We start from the raw sequence: 24,962 nt of genomic DNA, 5'->3' as shown, positions 1-24,962 counted from the left end.
GGTCCTGGAATTGAGCCCTGCATTGGGCTCCCTGCTCAGCGGGAAGCCTGCTTCTCCCTCTCCCACTGCCCCTTGCTTGTGTTCCCTCTCTCGCTGTCTCTCTCTCTCTGTTGAAAAATGAATAAAATCTTAAAAAAAAAAAGGATATATGCAAAATGCCTGGCATGCATTAAGTGGGCCTGCCATTCAGATGTGGTTTTTTTTGGCTAGAACTGTTTTAAATTGGAAATAATTGCTAACATTTATATGTCAGAAGAAATCTGGGTATCAGAAATCAGAGGATCTGGCAACGTTACACCTGCATCTCTGGCTGGCTGCATTCCTCAAGCTGTGTACCTGTGAGTTGGGTGGATCACTGTTCCCTGCTGACTTATACCTTCCCTGCTCATTTACTTAATGCTGTTTAACTGATCTTGTAGGCACTTTTTTTCCCAAGAGATGAGGTTTGGGTTAGAAAGTCTGTAGCACTGAGTGGGATATTTGGCACACAACACGTGCTCAGTTAATGCTTCACTTTTTCTCTATTAGACCACTGGTGATGCAGTGAAGAGAACCAAGTTTAATCCAGATGATTTCAGCCCTGAGCTGGGTTCTAACTTAGCTCACTGACTGAGTGACCTGAGAAAACCACTTAATGAGTGAGTCCCAACTCATCATTTTCCAAGGAAAACTGGAGTGTTTGGACCATCTGATTCTGGGTTTCTTCCGGTGGTAAACTGCCTGAAAAGTGGTATATATCACACTTAAACTTCTCCAGGGTGTTTGAAAAAAATCTTGTATGATGTCCTCTAAATAAAATGGTGAAGTATGGATTGTAAAGACAATGAAGTGAATTAGAAAGTGACTGAAAAAGAATGTTCCAAGTCGTTGGGAATATCAGTCTGGTCAACTGAAGGAGTAAGTCTTTTAGCCCTGTGTTGTGGAAATTTTCATTGTTTGGATAAAGCTATTGAGGGCAGGTCCATCCATGTAGCAGCTTTCATGAAGCTAGGAGTGATAGTCATGTGATGGATGACAGGCCCGGGATGAAAAGATATCTTCACAGAATGGAGCAGTGCACTGTAATTGAACAGGGATAAATGTGCAGTGCTGTAATTTGAGATTGAAAAACTAACTGCGCAAGTACAGATGGGGAAGGAGATATTTTAAGAGTAGATAAAAGAGAGCTGGGATTTTGGATGGAATACTCAACCTCAAGGGCTATCGGTGGCCAGCACTGTTACATAAAGAAAACGTTAGGACTTCTATTCCTGTTTATTTAGACAAGAATCTTCTCAAAAAAATCTATTTTTTGTATATTGCCTTACATAATAGATGATCATATATGAATAAAAAATACATTTGGGGTACAGACTTTTTTTTAAGCTAATAGGGGTGAGTGTGATCAAAAGTTTGGAGACTGGGGCGCCTGGGTGGCTCAGTTGGTTGGGCGACTGCCTTCGGCTCAGGTCATGGTCCTGGAGTCCCGGGATCGAGTCCCGCATCGGGCTCCCTGCTCGGCGGGGAGTCTGCTTCTCCCTCTGACCCTCTTCCCTCTCGTGCTCTCTATCTCTCATTCTCTCTCTCTCTCAAATAAATAAATAAAATCTTAAAAAAAAAAAAAAAGACAAAAGTTTGGAGACTGCTGGACTGGAAGCTCTGTTTGTTGAGAGGTAACTTAGTATAGTGGAAACTATAGACCTTGGAGTCAGATATTCCTGAATGAAAATGTTGACTTTAAACTTAAATGCTTATGACTTTGCATAGGTAGAAGCTTCTTTGAGTCTCACTTTTTTGTTAAGTGTAAGATGTGTTAGAATTCTTCTCTCAAAAGTACGGTGGGGATAGTCACAATGAGATGATTTTCCTGTTGTTTTTCAATTATTGATTTCTAGTTTGATATGATTATAGTCAGAGAATATACTTTGTGTAATTTCAGTTTTTTTAAATTGTGGTTCTGTGAGCATTTGTTTATGAGAGTGTGATTATGATGAGTCTTGGTGAATATCTATGGACTCTTGATAACAGTGTGTATTCTGCTCTTGTTGGGTGGTATGTTCTATGTCAATTAGATCCTGTTGGTTTATGTGTTGTTCAGTTCTTCTGTATCTCTTAATTTTCTGTCTAGTGGTTCTGTCAATTGCTGAGTGTGGGGTAGTGTAGTTCCCATGATGAGATGATTTTTTTACAGTGTGTCTGGCCTGGTGTGCCCAGAGTAGTGAGCATGGTATAGCTTAGAGCAGAGAAGAGTTAATGCATGTGTGATATTAGGTCTCCAGATATTTGCAAAGCTGCTTAATGGAAAACAGTTGGTTGTACCTCTTCATATCAGAAGACTGAACAAATGCAAAGAAGCTGTATGGGAAGAATATTTGGCTCCATAAAAGGGAAGTGTTCTTATCCTGTAACTTTCCATGAATTTAATATCTGAGGCTGTCACCATTAGCTTTCTGGGGTTTATAGAAATACTATTATGACTTTGTCCCTCTCATGGTTATTAGGCAAGCTTGAATACCAGAACCCTCCAATTCCTTCTTTATAAAACGAACTGGATAGGTTAGGCTTCTGGTTTTTAGTGACTTTCAGTCAGATACAGATTCAGTATTTGGCCCTCTCTTTTGGCATGTGAGCACATAGAATGAACATGTTTTCACATTTCATAGCAGCAAATGTGAAATTATATGCTTTCTTTTCTTTGGCCAAATCCTTTCTTAATAAACCTCTTGGGGAGGATATATTCTAATCAAAAGAAAGAAGTTATATGTTAAGTGACAAAAAATAGCCTCAGGCTTTGTGCCTTAACAAAGCAGTCATTCTTAAAAATCACATTTTATTACTTTATGCCTCATTTTCTGGAGAATGTTGTCAACTTGTTTGGGCTCTTTCTTTCCCCCCCCGGGGGGTTAAGAGAAATGAAAGCAGCTAAGTATCTGTTGGTGTCAAGAAAGATAAATAAATATGATCTTAGAAACATCAATATTTAGTAATAACCCTAGCAGGGCCATATCATTGTGTTTTAGAGGTGTTTCTTTTAAATAACTTTATTGGAGTTTAAAAAAAACCTGACTGAATATTGATATTTAGCTGGTGATTTTTATAAAGAACATGTACGTTGACTGTGATGACTTTTATATTGAGATTTATTTCCCCTATAGATTTTTCTTCTCCATTCTCAATTTACTTATTTTTTTTACTATGTACTAGTGCTTTTTTCCCCCCTCTATTATATGGATTAAATTTATTTTTTTCATTATTTTCCTTCCACTGATTTGGATTGTATGCATTTTATTTCTGTTAGACTTAAATTTTAACATATGTACTCTGATTCATTTTACAAAAGATGAATCTAGCTTCTGGCAAAGCTTGCGAATCAAAGAAGTAGGAATTTATTCTGGTTTCAAAAAACATGATGGCTCAGGGGTTTGAAATCCAGGTTTTTTGTTGTTGTTTTGTGACTGTCGCCTGAAGTTTCATAGTTACTTGTTAATTCTTACTAATGGTTCTGGGGAATGATCCATCCTAGAGTTGTGAAGGCTGGCATAAATCTACTGTGGCAGGATTTAATGCATGCCTCAACCCTGCAGACTTACTGTTAATGGAGCTGTAATTAAAGTGAAGTTGCTGCCAGTGAGTGAACTTGGGTTGGAAAATGAAAAACAACAGCAAACAGTCAAAAGCAAAAATAGACCTTTCTTATGGAGCCAGAGTAGCTATTGGAATAGCGTGAATTAAAGACTTGCCATTTCATTAGTGAACTGAACTTTTTTTTTTTTTCCGGGTGTGGAGAGAGAGACTCCTCCAATCACCATGTCTTGGTTGTCACCACCAGTGACAGTTTGAAATGAAAGAATGCTGAGGAGGAAAAATACTGAAGTGGAGAAATGTCATTTTTTAAAACTGTATTTGTCCTTTGGAAATGGTCTTTGGTTTTAGCTTTACTGTATTTATGTTCAAAAGCTTTCATTGAGTATGACCAAATGAAGTTGCTAGCAGCTAAAGGAACAGCTGTTGGAGTGCTATTAGGCTTAAATCTCTGATTAAAACATCGGAATTGTTTTTCTCATCGCCTTTGGGTAGAAATGAATTCCCATGAATATGTTAGCAAAGTGGGCTTCCTGTTACTATTTCTCTTACCATATGTGGTGTCCAGAAATGTGTTGATGAAAAACAAAATCAAATCAAGGCAATTGTGATGTGGAAATTGGATCAGGCTTCTGGAATTTTCAGTTCTTGGCTTGCTTTGTGTTACTTACTCTGAGATGCATGCGCAAGTCTATATGTCTTTGTTTTAGTTTGTTGCTCTTTAAAGATGAAAATTATGATGAGCTTGAACTCATGGTTGTGAGACAGTGGAGAGCTCTGAAAAAGGCAAAGTTCTGCATTTGAATGAATCATATATGACAATGTATTAATATCAACCTTATGAGATACAAACTTATTTCACACAGGGAAAATGACATTGATTCTATGATTGTATAGAGAATTCAGAAGTATTTTTTGGAAAGAGGAAATATGTTCCAACTACTTCCACATATAATCTTTATTTCTAAACCTTCTTCTTCTTTTCCCTTTAATTACTTCAGCTGTCCTGGAATATGTGACATTCCAGGGGGAGGGAGAGTCATTCAAAACACAGAAGGAGATTTAAGATTTTCTTTGCTTGAAAAAAATATTTATTTTTTTGCTTTGATTAGATTTTAAATAAATTGATAATTTTAAGTAATTTTTTATTTTGAAATGATGTCAAACTTAGAGAAAAGTTCCGTGGTTAGCATACAAACTGCCACATATATACTTTACCCATATTTGTCAGGGTTTAACTATTTGCTTCATTGGTTTTATCGTTAGCTCTTTCCCTCTTATATACTATTGTTTTCAGAACTATTTGAAAGTTAGTTGTAGACTAATCCTTAAATATCTCACTACATATCTCCTAAGAACAAGGATATTTTCTTACATAATCTTAGTACAGTGATAAAAATCAATACTATATCTAGTCCACAGTCTGATTTTAAATTGTCAGTTGTCCCAATAATGACTTTTATAGCATTTTTCTCCATCCTGGGTCCAAGACCCGTTTGTATGGATAGTACTTAGTTTTCATGTCTCTTTGGCTTCTTTTAATTTGGAACCATTCCTCATTCTTGTTATTTCATGACCTTGATATTTTTGAAGAGTATGGGCACATTATTTCATAGAACGTATCTTAACTAAGATTTGTCTGTTTCTTTGTATTCTAGTATTTGCTCATTTATTTACTCATTCATTTACATTCACCATGGACTTACTCAGTGGTTTATAAACTATTACTACCTGTATTTATTTTGATGTTCAATTGTCCCAGATTTGCTCAGTGGATACTCCTTTGAACTGGCTCCTTAGCTTTTTGATATGTCTCCATCATAATTTGAGTATTCCCTTACTTTCAGGCACAGCATGATGGTCCAGCCTTTTTGTACTTTCTCTATTTCAGTACGGGAGTCAGCCAGTTCACGAAGGAACCCTAGGTCCTTTTAGTGGAGAATGGTATTTAGATCTTGGTGCCAGGTGTGTGTGCTCATTGCTACTAGAGTGTCAAACTTTTAGGCCTTCTTGGAGGTCAAAGCTGGAAAGAAAGGAAGGAAGAGAAAAATATACATATATACACGCTGCATATGATAAGTGTGTATACGTAGTGTGTGTATGTGTATACATAATGTGTGTGTATACATCTATCTACCCATCCATCCATCCATTAGAAACCATGAATTCACAATGATATTTTCAGTTTCAGTTCAGTACCACAGAGTTCATCCTAGCATTCATCCTTTCTGTATTTGTAACTCATTTCACCATCTGTGAAAAACCCGGCTTCCATTATTCTCTATATACCTGTTTGCTCAACCCAAAAAAACAAAGTAGTTTTAGAATTTCTAACTTATATTACCATGAAAGAGAGACCTAATCACTAGAATTCAATATTTGTTTATGGTTCATTTTGTCTTTGGACTGAGGCTATATATATTCAACAGATACATGGGCTAGTTCCTTCTTTCTACAATGTGACTATGTTCTTTATTTGACATATGGTCAAATATGGTTTCTGTTATATTCCCTTTTAGGATCCCTGTATTCATGCTGGTTGGTTTTATTTATTTGAATATATAAAACATTAATATGGATTCAAAAGTGAAAAATGTACTCAGAAATGTAACTCCAATTCTTTCACACCGTTCCCATCCTAGTTCCTAGTACATATAGGTAACTGGTGTAATTAGTTTCTGGTTTATCCTTCTTTTATTTCTTTTGCAAAACTATGCAGGTACCTGTATATTTTCTTTTACCATTCTTTCATGCACAAAAGGTAACATACATTATATGTTTTTCAACTTTTCTTTTTTCATTTAACAGTATATTCTGATGTCATTACGTATTAGTTCCATAGAGATTATCCTCATTCTTCTTTATAGTAATATAGTATCCTTTGTCTGGATACTACATAGTTTGTTCAGTCAGTTTTCTAATGTTGATATTTAAGTTGTTTCTAATATTTCACAATCAGAAACAATGCTGCAGTAGATATCCTAATGCATATATATTTTCACAATGTTGGAGATGTATATTTAGGATAAATTCCTAGGAGTTATATTGCAAGGACAAAAGGTGAACATATATATGTGGTTTTGGTAGAAATTGTCAGATTCCCCTCCATAAGAACTGTAGCAGTTTTCATTCCTACCAGCAAGGTGTGAGAGGGCCTTTCTTCACAGCCTTAGCTAATACCCCATGGTAACTTCTCTTTTTCAGTGTTTTTCTAGGATGGATGGGGAGGAACAGTTCTCTTATGTCATTGGCATGTTTTGTCTAGTTTATTGAATTGCAAATGGGCCATCAAATGGCGCTTCCTCTGTTTCCCGGACTTCAACTCTTTTTTCCAATTTAATTTGAAAAATAAAGTTATGGAATCGGATTTTATTCCTCTCTTACCTACTCAAAACAATGGGACTTCTGTATATATCAATGCTTATCAAACTTTAGTGGGCATCAGCATCACCTGGAGGATTTGTTAAACAAGGATTGAAGGCCCTGGGTGGCTCAGTTGGTTAAGTGTCTCCCTTTGGCTCAGGACATGATCCCAGGGTCCGGGAATGGAGTCGTGTGTTGGCTGCCCTGCTCAGTGGGGTGTCTGCTTGTTCCTCTCCCTCTGCCCTTCCCCACCACTTGTGCGCTTTCTCTCTCTCTCAAAAAAATCTTAAAAAAAAAAAAACACAAATATTGGGGCCCACCACCAGAGATTCTGATTCAGTAGGTTTGGGGTGAGGCCAGATTATTTGCATTTCTACAATCCCAGGTGATGCTAATGCTGCTGGTCTGGGGTTCCACACTTTAAGGACCACTAGTCTGTATTAATGGAATGGCTTATGGAATATCTCAGGGAAGTTGTTAGATCTTATGACTGACACTGTATTTGAGAAATTGTATAGGACAGATATCATGTCCGTGCTGCCGAAGAGACAAGTTATCTTACAGGCCTTTAAATCTTAGTACTAGAAGGAGATAGACTAGTCTAACTTTTTAAGTCATTCATTTATTGAGTCATTCACTTATTCATCAGATTTCTTGGCATTCAGCTATATTTGTCAGGCATTGCAAGGGCTTCTATTTTACATACTGAGGAATTTCATAAGACAAGTTGAGTATATTTTCTGAGATCCTGCATTTTAAAAACAAAAAGCCCTTGGGGTGCCTGGGTGGCTCAGTCGTTAAGTGTCTGCCTTCGGCTCAGGTCATGATCCCAGGGTCCTGGGATAGAGCCCTACATTGGGCTCTCTGCTTGGCGGGAAGCCTGTTTCTCCCTCTCCCACTCCCCCTGCTTGTGTTCCCTCTCTCGCTGTGTCTCTCTCTGTCAAATAAATAAATAAAATCTTTAAAAAAAACCCCAAAAAACAAAAAGCCCTTGACTTCAGGATGCTTTGAATAACCTTGGCAGTTCTGTGCCTCTTTCTGCACATAATTGACTTTTACTGTAGTGGAACTGAAAGTTACAGCTGAAATTTAATTTCACAAACTTAATAATGGCCTTACTAACAGATACTGACATCTGGGTTGCCTTGAGATAAAAACGCCTTTGGCTGAAACACTATTCTTGAGGTGTTTATCTTGCCTCCATAACAGCTGTGTTACTTCATTGATGATAGTACCCCATACCTCGACTGCAGTGAAACTACACCAGTTCGCTAATCCCATTGAGGTCAGTGTTGAATTGACTGGGCAATGCACTGACTAGTGTCCAGGTGTAGTATGTCACAAGAGACCTAACAATGAAACTCACCTCTGCAACCTGATGTCTTACTTTGCCCTAAATTTGCTCTGGCATATGAAATAGGTATTTAAAGATCCTTAAAATGCAGATACTGAATTTATTTTGATGTTAAGATGATACATGGAAATTTCTGGCTTGGCAATAGTTAAAATTGGGAGCAGAAAAGGAAAATTTGAGAAATCTTGGTTTCTAAGCAACTGAATGCATATCAGACCCTTATACCACTTGCCTAATGTTGAGATGACTGAAGTGTAAATAATTGATTGAATGGAGACTAAAACAGCCATTATAGTGAACTGAATTCTAAGCTACTTGAATTGAGCTCGTTATGGCCAGGTTAGTGAATAGGGTGGCTAATTCTTCAGGAAAAGGAGCCCAGATACAATCTCTGGCGTGTCCGTGGATCTTGAAAATTAGTTGGACTTAAATAAGCATTTAATTTTCAAACTTTGATTTAGGGAATGTGGGAATCTTGAGTGATGACCCATCAGGAGGTGAATGAGCTATAACAGAGGCTTGCATTCTCTCTTTACCTCTCCCAATATAGAGGACCTAAGGAATGATTATTCTTTTTTTAAAAATTTATATTCAATTAATTAACATGTATTGTTAGTTTCAGAGGTAGAGTTCAGTGATTCATTAGTCTTATATAACACCCAGTGCTCAGTACATCACATCACCCAGTTACCCCATCCTCCACCACCTTCCCCTCCAGCAACACTCAGTTTGTTTCCTATGATTAAGAGTCATTCATTTTTTGATGGCTTAGTATTCCATTGTGTGTGTGTGTGTGTGTGTGTGTGTGTGTATGTGTACACCACATCTTCTTTATCCTTTCATCTGTCGATGGACATCTGGGCTCTTTCCATAGTTTGGCTATTGTGGACATTGCTGCAATAAACATTGGGGTTCAGGTGCCCCTTCAGATCACCATATTTGTATCTTTGGAGTAAATACCTAGTAGTGCAATTGCTGGGTCCATAGGCTAGCTCTATTTTCAACTTTTTGAAGAACCTCCATACTGTTTTCAAAGTGGCTGCACCAGCTTGCAAGGAATAATTATTCTTATAAAAGAATGCAAAGAGTAATATGCCTTACATTCATTAAACTCTACAGTAATATTCACTTCTAATTCTACCTGTGATATTCCTCTTTTCACTCTAGAAGCTTTCCCTGATTGATTTCATCTATGCTTATAGTTTTAATTCTTGTACTTATACAGATGACTTCAAATGTATGCCCTTAGCTTTATTCTCATGCTTGAGAATTCAGACTTGTATATTCCAGTACATTCTGGGCATCTTAACTGTCCATTCATGAATCAAACTTGAAATGTCCTACAAGGAATTTGTGTCTTACTTCTCCTCATGGTCTCCCACCTTGACCCAGGCTGGTCTACCTGTCCCTGGATGTGACCATCTCAAGTGTCTTCTATACTGTACCATAATCTTTTAGAAACACAATTCTGCCTATGTTACTACCTTTTAAACACTTGGTTGAGGCTTGATCACCAACAGGATAAAGTCTAGACTCCTTGGTTTGACCTGATAGCCTAGTATGATCTTACTATTGTCTGCTTTTCCAACTGCTTGTCTTGACTTTCTCTACACATATTTTAAAAAGCAGCTATTCGAAACTGCTTTCAGTTCCATAAAATCACCATGATGTTTCATGGATCCTCCCTTAGGATTGTGCTAGTCTTTCATACTGACCTTTGTGTTCCCTTTTGATTTTTTTGCTTTCAGGACTTTGCTCTGGCTCCTCTAAGATGCCCTTCTTGATTTCTCTTGCTCACCTACCTACTACCATCCCAGATTTATGATGTTGACCTTTCTCTGTGGTCTCCATAGGACACCCTGTGTATGTCTCTGTGGTAGAATCTTGTTCACTTTATTGAAATCATCTTTAAGTTCCTTGAGTGGAGGGTCTCTGTTTTATTTCTCCTTATATTCCTCTTGCTTAGTATGGCTCTTGAAATCATTATGAATTATCTATGCATTTGCCTTATGGAGATATACAGAATTAACTAAATAATAGTAGGAGTGTCTTTGCCTTTTCTTTTCAGTGCCAGTGATAGGTGGTGACGTATTTTTTTTTACTTACCTTGGGTATCGCTGCATAACAAAACACCTCCAAATTTTGTGACTAAATCAACAAATATTTCATCTGGTCACTGTTTTGTTAGAAAAATCATGGAATCCTAATTGGACTGGGCTCAGCTAGATGTTTCTTCTTTTTGATCTTGTCTAGGGTCAGTCATATGTGTTCATTCATCTGATGGCTTAACTGAAGTTGGATGGCCTACCATGACCTCACTCACATGTCTGGTAGTTTGTTGTTGGCCCTTAGCTCTGCCCCTCTCTCATCCTCAAGGGAACTGGCCCAGGCTTCTTTACATGGCAGTCTCAGGGTTGCAAGAAGGTGAGGGCAGAAACTGCGGGCCCAGAAATCACATGGTGGCAATTCTTGCACATAGTAGATCAAAACAGGTCAGTAGGCCAGCCCAGATTCAGGTGTGGGAAAATAGATTCCACTCTTGATGGGAACAGCAGTCATGTCACACTGCAAAGGAATGTGCAGACAGGGATGGAGGAATTTGTGACTTCTTTAAACCATCAGCACAGTATTCCTGGTTAGAATTGGATTGACTTCTTTACTTTTTGAGTTCTTTTTGCACATTGTATTATTGCTCTTGTCTTACATGCTTTACATTTTGTATGTCTTCCTTCTTTAGAAGGTTGTCTTTTTTTTTTTTAATTTAGGAAGAACGTGATAAACATTTGTATCCCCCCATAGTGCACACCAGATTTTTTTTAATTTGTCAGGGTTTCAATAAATACTTAGGGAGTGAATTATCTTTTTTCATTTAAGAAATATTTCAAATACAGTTGGCCCTTGAACACTGTGGGGATTAGGGGTACTGACCCCTCCTGTAGTCAAAAATCCATGTATAAATTCTGACTCCCCCAAAACCTAACTACTAATAGCCTACTGTTGACTGATAACCTAAACAGTCAATTAACACATATTTTGCATGATTAAGAAAATTGTAAGAAAGAGAAAATACATTTACAGTACTATATTAAAAAAAAATAAGTGGACCTGTGTACAGTTCAAACCCACTGTTCAAGGGTCAACTAAATACAGAAAAGTAAGAAAATAAAATAAACATCTATCTACTTACCCTCCAAACATCTTTCCTGAGATAGACATAGTGCCATGAACTGATAATTAAAATAACATTGCCTTCTTAGTTACACTGTGAGTTGTAAGCTGTGTTGGCTGACTTGGGCTTTTAACAACTATTTATGACCTTGTTTCAAAAAGAGAATGAATTCTAAATTTCAAGCACTCTGCCTTGCAAATTTAGTTGAGTCATAATTTGGGGATTGCTTTTAAAGCCAAGGGAATACCCCTGCATGTGAATATTATAAGCGTTTGGGTAATGTCAGTATCTATTTGGAAAGAATGAGCTAATTACAGAGTTTTTTAAGTTGTATAGAGGTTATTTTTTTCCTGGAACTTCAAAATTCTTTGTCATAAGAGAGGGAAGAGCAGATAAAGGTATTTTAAAGATGTAGACATGGTGCTTCTGGTACAGTTATTTGTTGTCAGTAATACCCTGCTAAAAGTCCTAAAGCTTTTACTTGCATATTGGACTTGCTTCATGGATGGCTTTTTCCCAGGGTATTTAGAATAGGTGTGTGTCCAAAGGGAGCTGTAGAGTGAGAAAAGGCAAAAGGTTTAGTTAGAACGGGGAGAAATACATTCTAGTTTAGGGACTGTACATACTCTTCAGTTTACTTTGCCCTGTGTTCTATCTGAAAAACATAAACCCTGCTGTTAATCTTAATTCCTGATCTTAGTTTCTGGTGCCCCACCCCCCTTGTTTGCCTCCTTTTGTCTAACTTTACTATAGAAATACTTATGCCTCTAGAATGGGGAGAATTTTTTTTTGCCAAAAATTTAAAAACTACATCACAGATCTCATTAAATTTTCTTCCTTAATACATAATTGTGCATCTCTCAAAGTGACACTTTCCCACATCATCTCAGTATAGGTTTCACAGCTCAGGTTTGTCCTCTGAAAATGAGAGTGATGGTACCACCTTCATTGAATAAATAGGGTGTGGTTAAGAAGGCCTGAGACCTAACAGATGTTTCCCTAATTGATTTTTCCATCTTCCCTGGTTTCCTTTCTGTCCTTTTTAATTTTTCCTGTTCCTTTTCTTTTTTCCATACTTCTGCCTCCCTGTTTCTTTTCTTATTGGCATTTCCACCCTATGTGCCAAATATCTTAGCTTCTCTGTCTTGGTTCCTTCCCAAAGAGACTGATGGAGACCACTGCAGCCCCAGGGCTGCCCAGAGGGATCGCAGGCCCGTCCCCCAATGGAAGCATTCAGAGAGGGTCTCCTTCTTCCTCATTCGCTTTCTGTCATTCCTGCGGACCTACAGGTCTCTGCCAGGGTGAGCACAAGCTTCTGTCTAAAAAGATCCAGCATTTACACTCTGACTTATTCTCTTTGAAGATTTAAAAAACTTTTTTTTTTCTGAAAAGATACATCTGTGCCCATTTGTGCAAACCCTGGAATCTGTTCTTTGTTATCTTGTTTTGATTATTCCCATGTTCATATTTACTGAATTATCTTGTTTTTTGCTTATGTTTGGCGTTTATACATACAACATGGATTAGTTAATTTTCCGGTGATGCAATGCTCCGACGTTGTGAAGGTGATATTTCAATATTGATCTAGTGAATGCTTCAAAATATGATCACTTGGAAGCTTTCAGCAGTTCATAACTTTACACCAAGTATTTATTTGGGTGTCTACTGTGCTTTCATAATGTATCGAATGAACAAGTTATTATTTCACACAAGTCACACCACATCTCTTAGCCATTCTTTCTTCCACAAACTTTGAAGGAATCTAAAAGTGATTCCACAAATCATTTTTAGGATATGTTGTATTCCTCTTAAGCATAGAGCCAAAGAGGAAGATAAGTGGCAAAAACAATGTCCTAGGATAATTAGTACAGGATTGGAAGCCTGTGCTATAGGAACGGTGAGTGGCACCCTTATAATATTACCAATTTTTGTCTTTTTCTGTTCTGTTTTTCTTTGTTCCCATTGTGTTGTCCTCTCCCAACTTACTGGATAAAACACAGGCACATTTCTGTACCCACTTTAGGCTTTCCTGTGATGCACCCATGTGTCTCTAGGAGATCTGTTGACTCTGAAGTGAGGAAACTTGGTATCAAATGGGAGATATGTTTCTCCTTTGCAACACCCATCTGGTTAAGATGAGTTCTGAGAGGTAGCATTTTAACTAGAGTCCCAAGCACTTGCCAACATAATTCTAGTTAGTAAGTTGACATGATATATGTGCATTTGTGTGTTCTAAGTGCCAGAATCTTTCATATTAATAAAAACAAAAATTCATAAGAATGGGGTTCTGCTAGGATGTAGGGAAGCTGGAAAGAGTATTGCCCCTGTGCTTACAACAGTGAAAATCCAGGTAGTCCACAAAATCATTAACTTTTTTTTTAATCCATCAGAGAATTTAAGTCACCATTAGCCTGACATCTAAGGAAAGTCATGCTTCTCTAAATAGAGACAGGATGAGATGGTTCCTTATCTAGGGAAATCCTGGAAACCATATAAATTGGTAAGAAGAATTCACCTAAAATTTTCTTTAAAAGTGCTAAAAGCTGAATGTGTGCTAGCATGGGAGTGGCAGCTGCAAAGATATTTGCATTCCCTTATAGGCTTTTTTCCACAGACGTCACCAGGTGCTCATGGGAAAAATTGGGGGCAGGTCAAGTGACTGAAAAAAGCCTCCTTTGTGGATCAGGCCTTGGAGGAGGTGAATAGCAACCAAATGCAAGAAAGGCTGAAACTCTTCTCCATTATCTCTATCCTTATGTTGGAACAGAACCCTCAAGCTCCTGGGGGAAGGGTAGCAAAACTTGTAGCCTCAGGGCACAGGTGAAGATCTATTGCAGCTGGGGCGCTGGAACAGGAAAAACCCCCTCTATCCCTGGAGGAGGGGCAGGAAAATATTCTCCACGTGGACTATTAGAACCCCTAACATTGGGGGAAGAGCAAGATTACTGCGAAGACCCTAGCACCAGACATACAAGTCCTGCCTGAAACTGAGGCTGAACTAGAACAAAAGAAACACGCACATGCACACACGCACATACCAGCTTCACAAGAACTGAGTAACAACTGACAATAGTCTGCTGCTGGGAAAGGGGAAGAATGTGGGGAAAGACCCCCGAGGTGCAGGCACAAAGGGAAGATCTAAAGCTGGGGGTACAGCAGATAGTGAAAAAAATTATCTGGCCAACCAGCCCCACCTTAAGTACAAGATAACAGTTAAGCCATAGGAATCCTATAATGCACAGAGGGTAACCATAGCAACAATAAAACCCATATCCAGTCTCATCTCCTGTGTTGACTGAATCATCTCCCACACTTAAGGTTAGCAAAGTAGAGACATGATCATTTCCAGGCATAAATACTGGATTTACCTCAGTCTCTCCTGTTCTACACAGGATGCCTGGCTTTCATCCAGCAATTACTGAGACACACAAAGAAGCCAGGAAGAGCAAAGAAGCAAAGCAATCAATAGAACCAGACACAGATTTGACCCAGATGTTAGAACATCAGAGAATTTAAAATAACTGTCATCATTAAATGTAAGCCTCATGGTAACCACAAAGGAAAAACCTATAGTAGAGACACAAAAGGTAATGAGAAAGGAATCTAAGCATAGCACTAAAGAAAGTTATCAAACCACAAAGGAAGAAGGCAAGACAAGAAGGAAGAGAGGATACAAACAGCCAGGAAACAATTAACAAAATGGCAATAAATACATACCTATTAGTAATTACTTTAAATGTAAACGGATGAAATTCTCCAATCAAAAGACATAAGGGAGCTGAATGAATGAAAAAAAACAAGACCCAACTGTGTGTTGCCTCCAAGAGACTCAGTTCAGGTATAAGGATACACACAGTTTGAAAGTGAAGGGATGGGAAAAGATGTTCCATGCAAATGGAAGCCAAAAGAAATCTGGGGTAACTATACTTTTATCAGATAAAATAGACTTTAAAACAAGGATTGTAATAAGAGACAAAGAAGGGCATAATGATAAAAGGGTCAATCCAAAAGAGGATATAAAACATTTGTAATTATTTATGCACCTAACATAGGAGCGCCTAAATATATGAGGCAAATATTAACAGACCTAATGGGAAATAGACAGCAATGCAAAAACAGGGGAATTTAATACCCACTTACATCAATGGATAGATCATCCAGACCAAAAATAAATAAGGAAATGTTAGGGTTTTTTTAAATTTCATTTAAATTACAGTTAGTTAACATACAGGGTTATATTAGTTTCAGGTGTACAATATAGTGATTCAGCACTTTCATACACCACCCAGTGCTCATCACAACTGATGTACTCCTTAATTCCCATCACTTAGTTAACCCATAGCCCCACTCACCTCCCCTCTGGTAACCATTAGTTTGTTCTCTAGTTAAGAGTCTGTTTTTTGGTTTGCCTCTCTTTTTTTCCATTTGCTCATTTGTTTTGTTTCTTAAACTCCACATGTGAGTGAAATAAATGGTATTTGTCTTTCTCTGATTTATTTCGCTTAGCAGAATACACTCTTGCTCCATCCATGTTGTTGCAAATGGCAAGATTTCATTCCTTTTTATGGCTGAGTAATATTCCATGGTATGTATATGTGTGGGTGGATGTGTGTATATATACACCCACACCACATCTTTATCCATTCATCTATTGATGGATACTTGGGCTGCTTCCATAATTTGGCTATTGTAAATAATGCTGCTGTAAACATTGGGGTGCATGTATCCTTTTGAATTAGTGTTCTTGTATTTTTTGGGTAAATAACTCGTAGTGCCATTGCTGGACCCACAGGGTAGTTCTGTTCTTAATTTTTTGAGGAACCTCCTACTGTTTTTCAGAGTGGCTGCACCAGTTTTCATTCCCAGCAATAGTGCACCAGTGTTCCTTTTTCTCCACGTTCGTGCCAACACCTGTTGCTTCCTGTGTTGTTGATTTTAGCCATTCTGACAGGTGTGAGGTGATATCTCATTGTAGTTTTGATTTGCATTTCCCTGATGATAAGTGTGGCTGAGCATCTTTTTATGTGTTTGTTGGTCATCTGTGTGTCGTCTTTGGAAAACGTCTGTTCATGTCTTCTGCCCATTTTTAATTGGATTATTTGGTTTTTGGGGTGTTGAGTTTTTTAAGTTCTTTATATGTTTTTGATGCTAACCCTTTATCACATATGTCAGTTGCAAATATCTTCTCCCATTCTCTAGGTTGCCTTTTAGTTTTGCTGATTGTTTCCTTTGCTGTGCAGAAACTTCTTATTTTGATATAGTCCCAATAGTTTACACTTTTGCTCTTATTTTCCTTGCCTCTGGAGACATATTTAGAAAATTGTTGCTATGGCTGATGTCAGAGAAATTACTGCCTATATTGTCTTCTAGGATTTCTATGGTTTCAGGTCTCACATTTAGGTCCTTGTTCCATTTTGAGTTTATTTTTGTGTATGGTCTAAGAAAGTGGTCCAGTTTCATTCTTTTTTTTTTTTTTTTAAGATTTTATTTATCTATTTGACAGAGAGAGAAACAGCGAGAGAGGGAACACAAGCAGGGGGATTGGGAGAGGGAGAAGCAGGCTTCCCTGCCGAGCAGGGAGCCCAATGCAGGGCTCGATCCCAGGACCCTGAGTCATGACCTGAGCCGAAGGCAGTCGCTTAATGACTGAGCCACCCAGGCGCCCCTAGTTTCATTCTTTTGAATGTAGCTGTCCGGTTTTTCTCAATACCATTTGATGAAGAGACCGTCTTTTTCCCCATTGCATATTCTTGCCTCCTTTATCAAAGATTAATTGACTATATAATTGTGGGTTTATTTCTGGGCTTTCTTTGCTGTTCTACTGATCTCTGTGTTTATTTTTGTGATAATATCATATTGGTTTGATTACTACAGCTTTGTAATATAACTTGAAGTCTGGAATTGTGATACCTCAAATTTTGTTTTTCTTTTTCAAGATTTTATGGCTCTTCAGCGTCTTTTGTAGTTCCATACAAATTTTAGGATTGTTTGTTCGAGTTCTGTGAAAAATGCTGTTGGTATTTTGATAGGGATTGCATTAAATCTGTAGATCACTTTGGGTAGTGTGGACATTTTAACAATAAATATTATTTTAATCCATGAGCATGGAATGTTTTTCCATTTCTTTGTGTCATCTTTCATCAGTGTTTTATAGTTTTTAGAGTACCGGTCTTCCACCTCTTTGGGTTAAGTTTATTCCTATGTATTTTATTATTTTGGGTACAATTGTAAATGGGATTCTTTTCTTAATTTCTTTTTGCTGCTTCGTTATTGGTGTATAGAAATGCAACAGATTTCTGTATATTGATTTTTGTATCTTGCGACTTAACCAAATTTGTGTTTGAGTTCTAGCAGTGTTTTCATGGCATCTCTCAGGTTTTCTATATATACTATCATGTCATCTGTAAATAGTGAGAATTTGACTTCTTCCTAGCTGATTTGAATGCTTTTTATTTCTTTTTGTTGTCTGATTGCTGTGGCTAGGACTTCCAGTACTGTTGAATAAAAGTGGTGAGGGTGGACATCCTGTCTTGTTCCTGACCATAGAGGAAAAGATCTCAGTTTTTCCCCATTGAGGGTAATATTAGCTGTGAATTTTTCACATATGGTTTTTATTATGTTCAGGTATGTTCCCTCTAGCCCTACTTTGTTGAGGGTTTTTATCATAGATGAACATTGTACTTTGTCAAATGCTTTTTCTGCATCTATTGAAATGATCATATGGTTCTTATCCTTTCTTTTGTTAATGTGATATATCATGTTTTATTTGTGAATATTGAACCATCCTTGGAACCTAGAAATAAATCCCACTTGATCATGGTGAATGATTTTTTTAATGTATTGTCAGATTTGATTTGCTAGTATTTTATTGAGAAGTTTTGTATCTGTGTTCATCAGGGATATTGACCTATAGTTATCTTTTTTAGTGGCATCTTTATCTTGTTTTGGTATCAAGGTAATGCTGGCCTCATAGAATGAATTTGGAAGTTTTCCTTCCTTTTTTGTTTTGTGGAATAGTTTGAGAAGAATAGGTATCAACTCTTCTTTAAATGTTTGGTGAAACTTGCCTCTAAAGCCATCTGGTCCTGGACTTTTGTTTGTTGGGAGTTGTTTTATTTTTTTTTTTTAATTACTACGGAAACATCAGTTTTAAATGACACATTAGACCAGATGGACTTATTAGATATATACAGAACATTTTGTCCAAAAGTGGCAGAATACACATTCTTCTGAAGTGCACATGGAACATTCTCCAGTATAGATCCTATGTTAGGCCACAAAACAAGTCTTAGTAAATTTAAGAAGGTTGAAATTATATCAAGTATCTTTTCCAACTACAGTGGAATCAAACTAGTTAGCAATTAAAAGAAGAAAACTGGAAAATTTGCAAATATGTAGAGATTAAACATACTACTGAACAATCAGTGATTCAATGAAAAAAATCAAAGAAGAAATAAGAAAATACTTTGAAACAAATGAAAAAGGAAATACAACCTACCAAAACTTATGGTTTGTGATAAAAGCAGTTCTAAGAGGAAAGTTCATAGTGATAAATGCCTACCTCAAGAAGCAAAATTAAAAAAAAAAAAGCCTCAAATGAACAACCTAACTTTATATCTCAAGGAACTAGAGAAAGAAGAAAGAAATGAAGCCCAAAATTAGTAGAAGGAAGGAAATAACAAAGATCAGAACTGAAGTAAATGAAATAGGGACTAAGAAAACAATAGAAAAAATCAATGAAACTAAGAGCTAGTTCTTTGAAAGGATAAACAAAACTGACAAGCCTTTAGCTAGGCACACTAAGAGAAGAGAGAGGATGCAAGTAAATAAAATCAGAAATGAAAGAAATGATATACTGATGCCACAGAAATATAAAAGATCATAAGAGACTACTGTGAACAATTGTGACAATGAATTCAGCAACTTAGAAGAAATGAGTAATTTCCTGGAAACATACCACATATATCATACAACTTTCAAAGGCCGAATCATGAAGAAATAGAAAATCCCAGACATATAGATGACCAACAGACACATGAAAAGATGCTTTGACATCATTAATCATCAGGGAAATGCAAATCAGTACAGTGAGATGTCACCTTACACCTGTCAGAATGGCCAAAATCAGAAACACAAGAAATAACAAGTGTTGATGAGGATGTGGAGAAAAAGGAACTCTTGGGCACTGTTGGTGGGAATGCAAATTGTTGCAGCCACTGTGGAAAACAGTATAACAGTATGGAGATTCCTCAAAAAATTGAGAATGTAATTACCATATGATCCAGTAATTCCACTGCTGAATATTTATCCAAAGAAAATGAAAACACTATTTCAAAAAATTGTACACATCTCTATGTTTATTGCAGCATTATTTATAATAGCCATGATATGGAAGCGACCTAATATCCATTGATAGATGAATGGATAAAGATGTGACACACACACACACACACACACACACACACAGAGGAATATCACTTAGCCATAAAAAAAGAATGAAATTTTGCTATTTGCCACAGCATGGATGGAGCTAGAGAGTGTAATGCTAAGTCAGATAAAAGTCAAATACCATATGATTTCACTCATACAAGGAATTTAAGAAACAAAACGTGAACAAAGGATAAAAAGAAGGAGAGAGGCAAACCAAGGAACAGACTCTTAACTATGCAGACCAGACTGATGGTTACCAGAAGGAGGGTGAGTGGAGGGATGGGTGAAATAGGTGATGGGAATTAAAGAGTAAATTTATCATAATGAGCACTGAGTAATGTATAAAATTGTTGAATCATGATATTGTACAACTGAAACAAATATAACACTGCATATAGTATCTGTAAAATTGTCTTAACCTGTTTCAATTTCTTGCTCATACCCCGTTCAAACTAGAATTAAATATGGCTCATGGCCATATTCAAACATCTTAAGAGTCCAGCAGTTGATACTTTGGTGTGAAGCACCTCATCCTTTCTTTCCAAGGGAACACTATCAGATTGCATTCTTACTGAGGATTTTGTCCAACCATATGTTGCCATGAATTAACTCTACCACCTCTCTTCTGAAGAATCAGAACCAGTTTGATTTGGGCATCTTCCCCTTTCCAAATGAAATAGAGATACAGTACTTAACTTTTCTTGGTGTTTGTAGATATTGCCTTGTGTATTCCTTTTAAAACCGTAATCTAGTTTGTAAAAGAGATGGTGACGCATGTAAATAAAGCATTAGTGACACTCCAAAAAAGGGGGGAGGGGCACCTGGGTGGCTCAGTCAGTTAAGCATCTGCCTTCGGCTCGGGTTGCAATCTTGGGGTACTGGGATGTTAACTACACTGGATGTTAGTGTATGTTAACATCCCTGGATGTTAACTACACTGGAATTAAAATAAAAAACAATAAAATTTAAAAAAATAATAAAATTAAATAAATCCCATGGGTCAGCCTTGAGGACATTATGCTACATGAGATAAGTCAGAGAGAGAAAGACAAATACTGTATGATCCCACTTATATGTGGAATTTTAAAAAAAGGCAACAAACCAAGTTCATAGATATGGAGAACAGATTGATGGTTGCCAGAGGCAGTGAGTAGGTAGATGGGAGAAATGGGTGAATGAGGTCAAAAGGTTCAAACTTCCAGTTATAAAATATTAAATCATGGGGATATAATGTACAGCATGATGACTACAGTTAATAATACTATATTCCATATTTAAAAGTTACTAAGAGATATTTTGAAAGTCCTCATCACCAGAAAAATATTTGTAACTATGGTGACGGATGTTAATTAGTCTTACTATGGTGATCATTCACAGTATATGCAAATGTCAAATCCTTATGTTGTACACCTGAAACTAATGTTATGTATCAGCTATAGCTCAATTAAAACAATTTGTGAGCCTATATGTCTAAAAGTAAAGAAAGCAATAAAAAATTTAGACTTGATGTGAGTTGGAAACAGAAAGTAGCAGTGTTCAATATGTTATAGGTTCTCATAAAGAAAATAAACAATATATATGAACAGATGAGGAATTTTAGTACAGAGGTAGAAATGATAAGAAAAAATAAAAGGAAAACACTGGAGTGGCAAACACATTAAATGAGGTGAAAAATGCCTTGGAGAGCTCATTGGTAGAGTTGATACAGTTGAAGAAATAATCACTGTACTTGAATATAACTCAAAACAAACTTCCTACACTGCAACACAGAGAGAAAGAGGGAAAAACAAAAACAGAAACCAAAAAAGCTCCAAAGAGCTTTAGGACAGTATTAAAGTTTACGACATATATGTGATTAGAATCCCAGAATGAGAAGACAGTAAAGAAGACAGAAAAAATATTTGAAAAGATAATGGCAAATGATTTTCTAAAATTAATGATAGATAATAAATAACAGATCCAAAAAGCTCAGTAAAGAGAAAGCAAGAAAAATATAACACACACTTATACACCATAGTCAAACTGCAAAAACAAAACAAAACAAAAACAAAATCTCAAAAATTGCTAGAGGAAAAAGACACATTATATATAGAAGAACCACAGATAAGAAAGCAAATTTGATCAAAATGAGGCAAGACAGAAATGCTAAAAGAATGAATTATCAACCCAGCATCTCATATACAGCAAAAATATCTTTCAAATGAAAGAGAAAGAAAGGAAGCAAATCTACCAATGACATTATTCCTCATTTCACTGCCAGCTTTTAAATGTCTGTGGAGAGGAAGATAAGCATCTGTTCTCAGCCACTTTGAAATGAACTGACAGTTGTGATAAATCACTTACGTGTTTTCATCACTACGTTTGCCTATGACTTTGGAGTTTTGCGTGATCCTAGTATATGGTTGCAACTTTGATGGCTTATAAGGATTATGTGCTTGATATCTTATCAGTCAGGGTTCTCCAAAGAAACAGAACCAATAGGAGATTTCTGTGTGTGTGTGTGTGTGTGTATCTATATGGAGTGTGTATTTGTGTGCATATCTCAAGAGAGTTATTTCAAGGAATTGACTTAATATGATTGTGTAGACTGACAAGTCCAAAATCCTCAGTCCAGACCAGGATGGGAGCAGAGTGGATACCCTCACGCAGGAGTTGATGCTTCTGTCTTGAGGCAGAATTTCTTCTTCAGGGAAACAGTGTTGGCTTTTAAGATTTTTCAGTTCATTGAATGAGGCCTACCTACGTTATTGAGGATAATCTTCATGTAAAGTCAGCTGAGTATGGATATTAGCCACATCTACCAAATACCTTCACAACAATACCTAGAGTAGTGTTGAATTACATAACGGAGTATTTTAAGCCTAGCCAAGCTGACATAGAACTAAACATCACAGGATCCATTATGAGAATTGTGGGAAGATTGATAATGGAGTCTTTGCAAAAAGGGTAGAATTGTAAGAGTGGACTACATTTTGAGTATTTGTATTTTTGGAGTGGTGATAAGAATGATCCTAGACTGAAGATACATATTAAGTCAGTAAGAATTAAAGATACAAACTAATATTAAAACTTCCAAAGCCTTTAAGTTTGCTCATATGTCATTAAGTCTGTGCTTTGATTTTCTTTTTTCTTATTTTCCAGCTTTATTAAGATAATCGACATAAAAAATTGTGTAAGTTTCAGGTGTACAAGATAATGATTTGATATATGTATATATGCAAAATGATTTCAGTAAGTTTCATTAATACTGCACTTATTATCTTAGAATCATTTAAATGTCTAGAACCACTCAAATTTATTTTGAGTTTTTTCAGTCCAATTTCACATCTTGAACTTGCCCCTTTTATTGAAAGCCACTCTCTATGACTGCACAATTTAATTTTTATTTATTTATTTTTTAATTTTTTTTCTTACTGTGCTGCCCAGTAGAGGATAGTTGAGTTAAAAGTATATTCTTATAACATAGACTTGGTGATAAAAATCAGAGTTTAACAAGTGAACTATAACATGCATATGGTTAAATTGCAAATTATGTTCCTATAGAAAATAATGGTATTTCTCTGTTCTTGTGAAATGGAAAGTCTAAAATGATGATTTATCTGTGCCCCAGAAACCATTGTTATGCTGAATATATCTTATAATTACACTTATTAAACTAGAGAGAAATAATGACATAAATCTTAAGGGTTTATAAGGAAATGGTCGTAAAGATTACTTATTATCTAGGACCAATAATCTAGAAAGTAATATTCATAGATGAGACTATGGCAGTTAGGTAGGATTAAAGGAAGATTCCTGCTTAAAGCCATTTCTCTTATGTTAAGAAATTCATTAAGAGATGGCTGATTGTGTGTTTTTATAATTCTGTAATATTTAAAAGATCAGTACAGAGGTTGTGTTGCACAATTCAATATGGTCGTAGCAGCTTTTCTAGTCTTAGCTTTCTGCTTTCTGTGCTCACTGAAATTCATCTCTGCCAGTCTCAGTCTACTTGGAAGATTCAAATACCTCTGAACTTGTTTTGAACTTGTTACATTAGTGAGATATAAAGTGGTACCAAGATTATTCAGTTCTGTCCATTGAGTCCAGTATTATAGGGAGACAAAGCACAACATGGTAGCATTTTTGGCCCAGTTTTATAATCAGTAGAATTGTCTTTTGGATAGTGATTTTTTTCTTGTTGTATATAGTATTTGATATAGCTTGCTTTGGTCAACAGTTGAAAAAAATGCAGTTTGGGATAGAAATTGGGTAAAAGGAGATTATTGGATATTGGAGGAAAAGCAGCATATTCTTCAACAGGTAAAACATTAGATAAATTATTTATAAGCAGAGGAAAAAAGAAGATCCAGTGTTAAAATATAGCAGAGATCACAAGCACATCTAGTGCCCGGATCTGATTTCTAATACCATTCTCCAATAAGAGGAGCAAAGACACCTTGGAGAAATGGCTGATTCTAGGACTGGGTCAGGAAACATACAAAATGAGCCTGAAGTGTTTTGTAGTGCCAGAGAGTAAGAAGTTGCACCGCCTTCCCCATGCCCACAAAACAAACAAATTGTCAGTTGATGAGTATATGTCAGAAGGGTACAGAAACGTACTCAAAGAGCTCTTGAATGGCATAACCTCAGTTACATAAATATTCATGATCCCATATTGATATAAGTAAATTATTGAATAAATTAATAAATGGTGGAGAAGAGACAAATAGACCATCCAGAAGAGTTCAAATAATTTATCTACTCTGCCCTAAAGGAGAGGACATGTAATTCCTCATTCAAGTGTGAGCTGCTCATGGAGCATCTCTCCAAAGACTATAGTATGGAAAAGGGGTTCTGGGGCAAAGAGTAACTCTATACTGGGGAAACTTGGCAAACACTTCTTGATCCAAGTGGTCAAGGTCAACATCAACAGTAATAGTCATACATGATAGCATGTACCCTTAATATGATATGATGAAAATGGCCCTTTACCTCTGTGTTAAGCCCACAAACACAGTCCAATCATGAGAAAACAGAAAAATTTCAGTAGAGGAGCACCCTACAATATTCCTGATCAGTAATCCTTAAAACAGTCTATGGCAT

The 24,962-nt window shown here is 36.6% G+C and overlaps 1 protein-coding gene across 4 annotated transcripts in view; it reads left to right on the top strand.

Annotated features, from left to right (window-relative positions):
• SH3GL2 (SH3 domain containing GRB2 like 2, endophilin A1) overlaps window positions 1-24,962 on the top strand; it is a 213,937-nt gene that overhangs the window by 75,408 nt on the left and 113,567 nt on the right. The window contains exon 1 of one of the 4 annotated variants that reach the window (XM_027616871.2): window positions 3,506-3,606. The exons of the other annotated variants lie outside the window; for them this stretch is intronic. Within the exon in view, the coding sequence (XP_027472672.1) occupies window positions 3,547-3,606 (60 nt within the window). The 5' untranslated portion in view covers window positions 3,506-3,546. Of the gene's footprint in view, window positions 1-3,505; window positions 3,607-24,962 lie in introns of those variants that run through there. 4 annotated transcript variants of the gene reach the window in all.

This window comes from Zalophus californianus, chromosome 13 (genome assembly GCF_009762305.2).
Source record: "Zalophus californianus isolate mZalCal1 chromosome 13, mZalCal1.pri.v2, whole genome shotgun sequence".
Taxonomy (NCBI): Eukaryota; Metazoa; Chordata; class Mammalia; order Carnivora; family Otariidae; genus Zalophus; species Zalophus californianus.
This window is presented reverse-complemented; position numbering and strand designations above follow the sequence as displayed.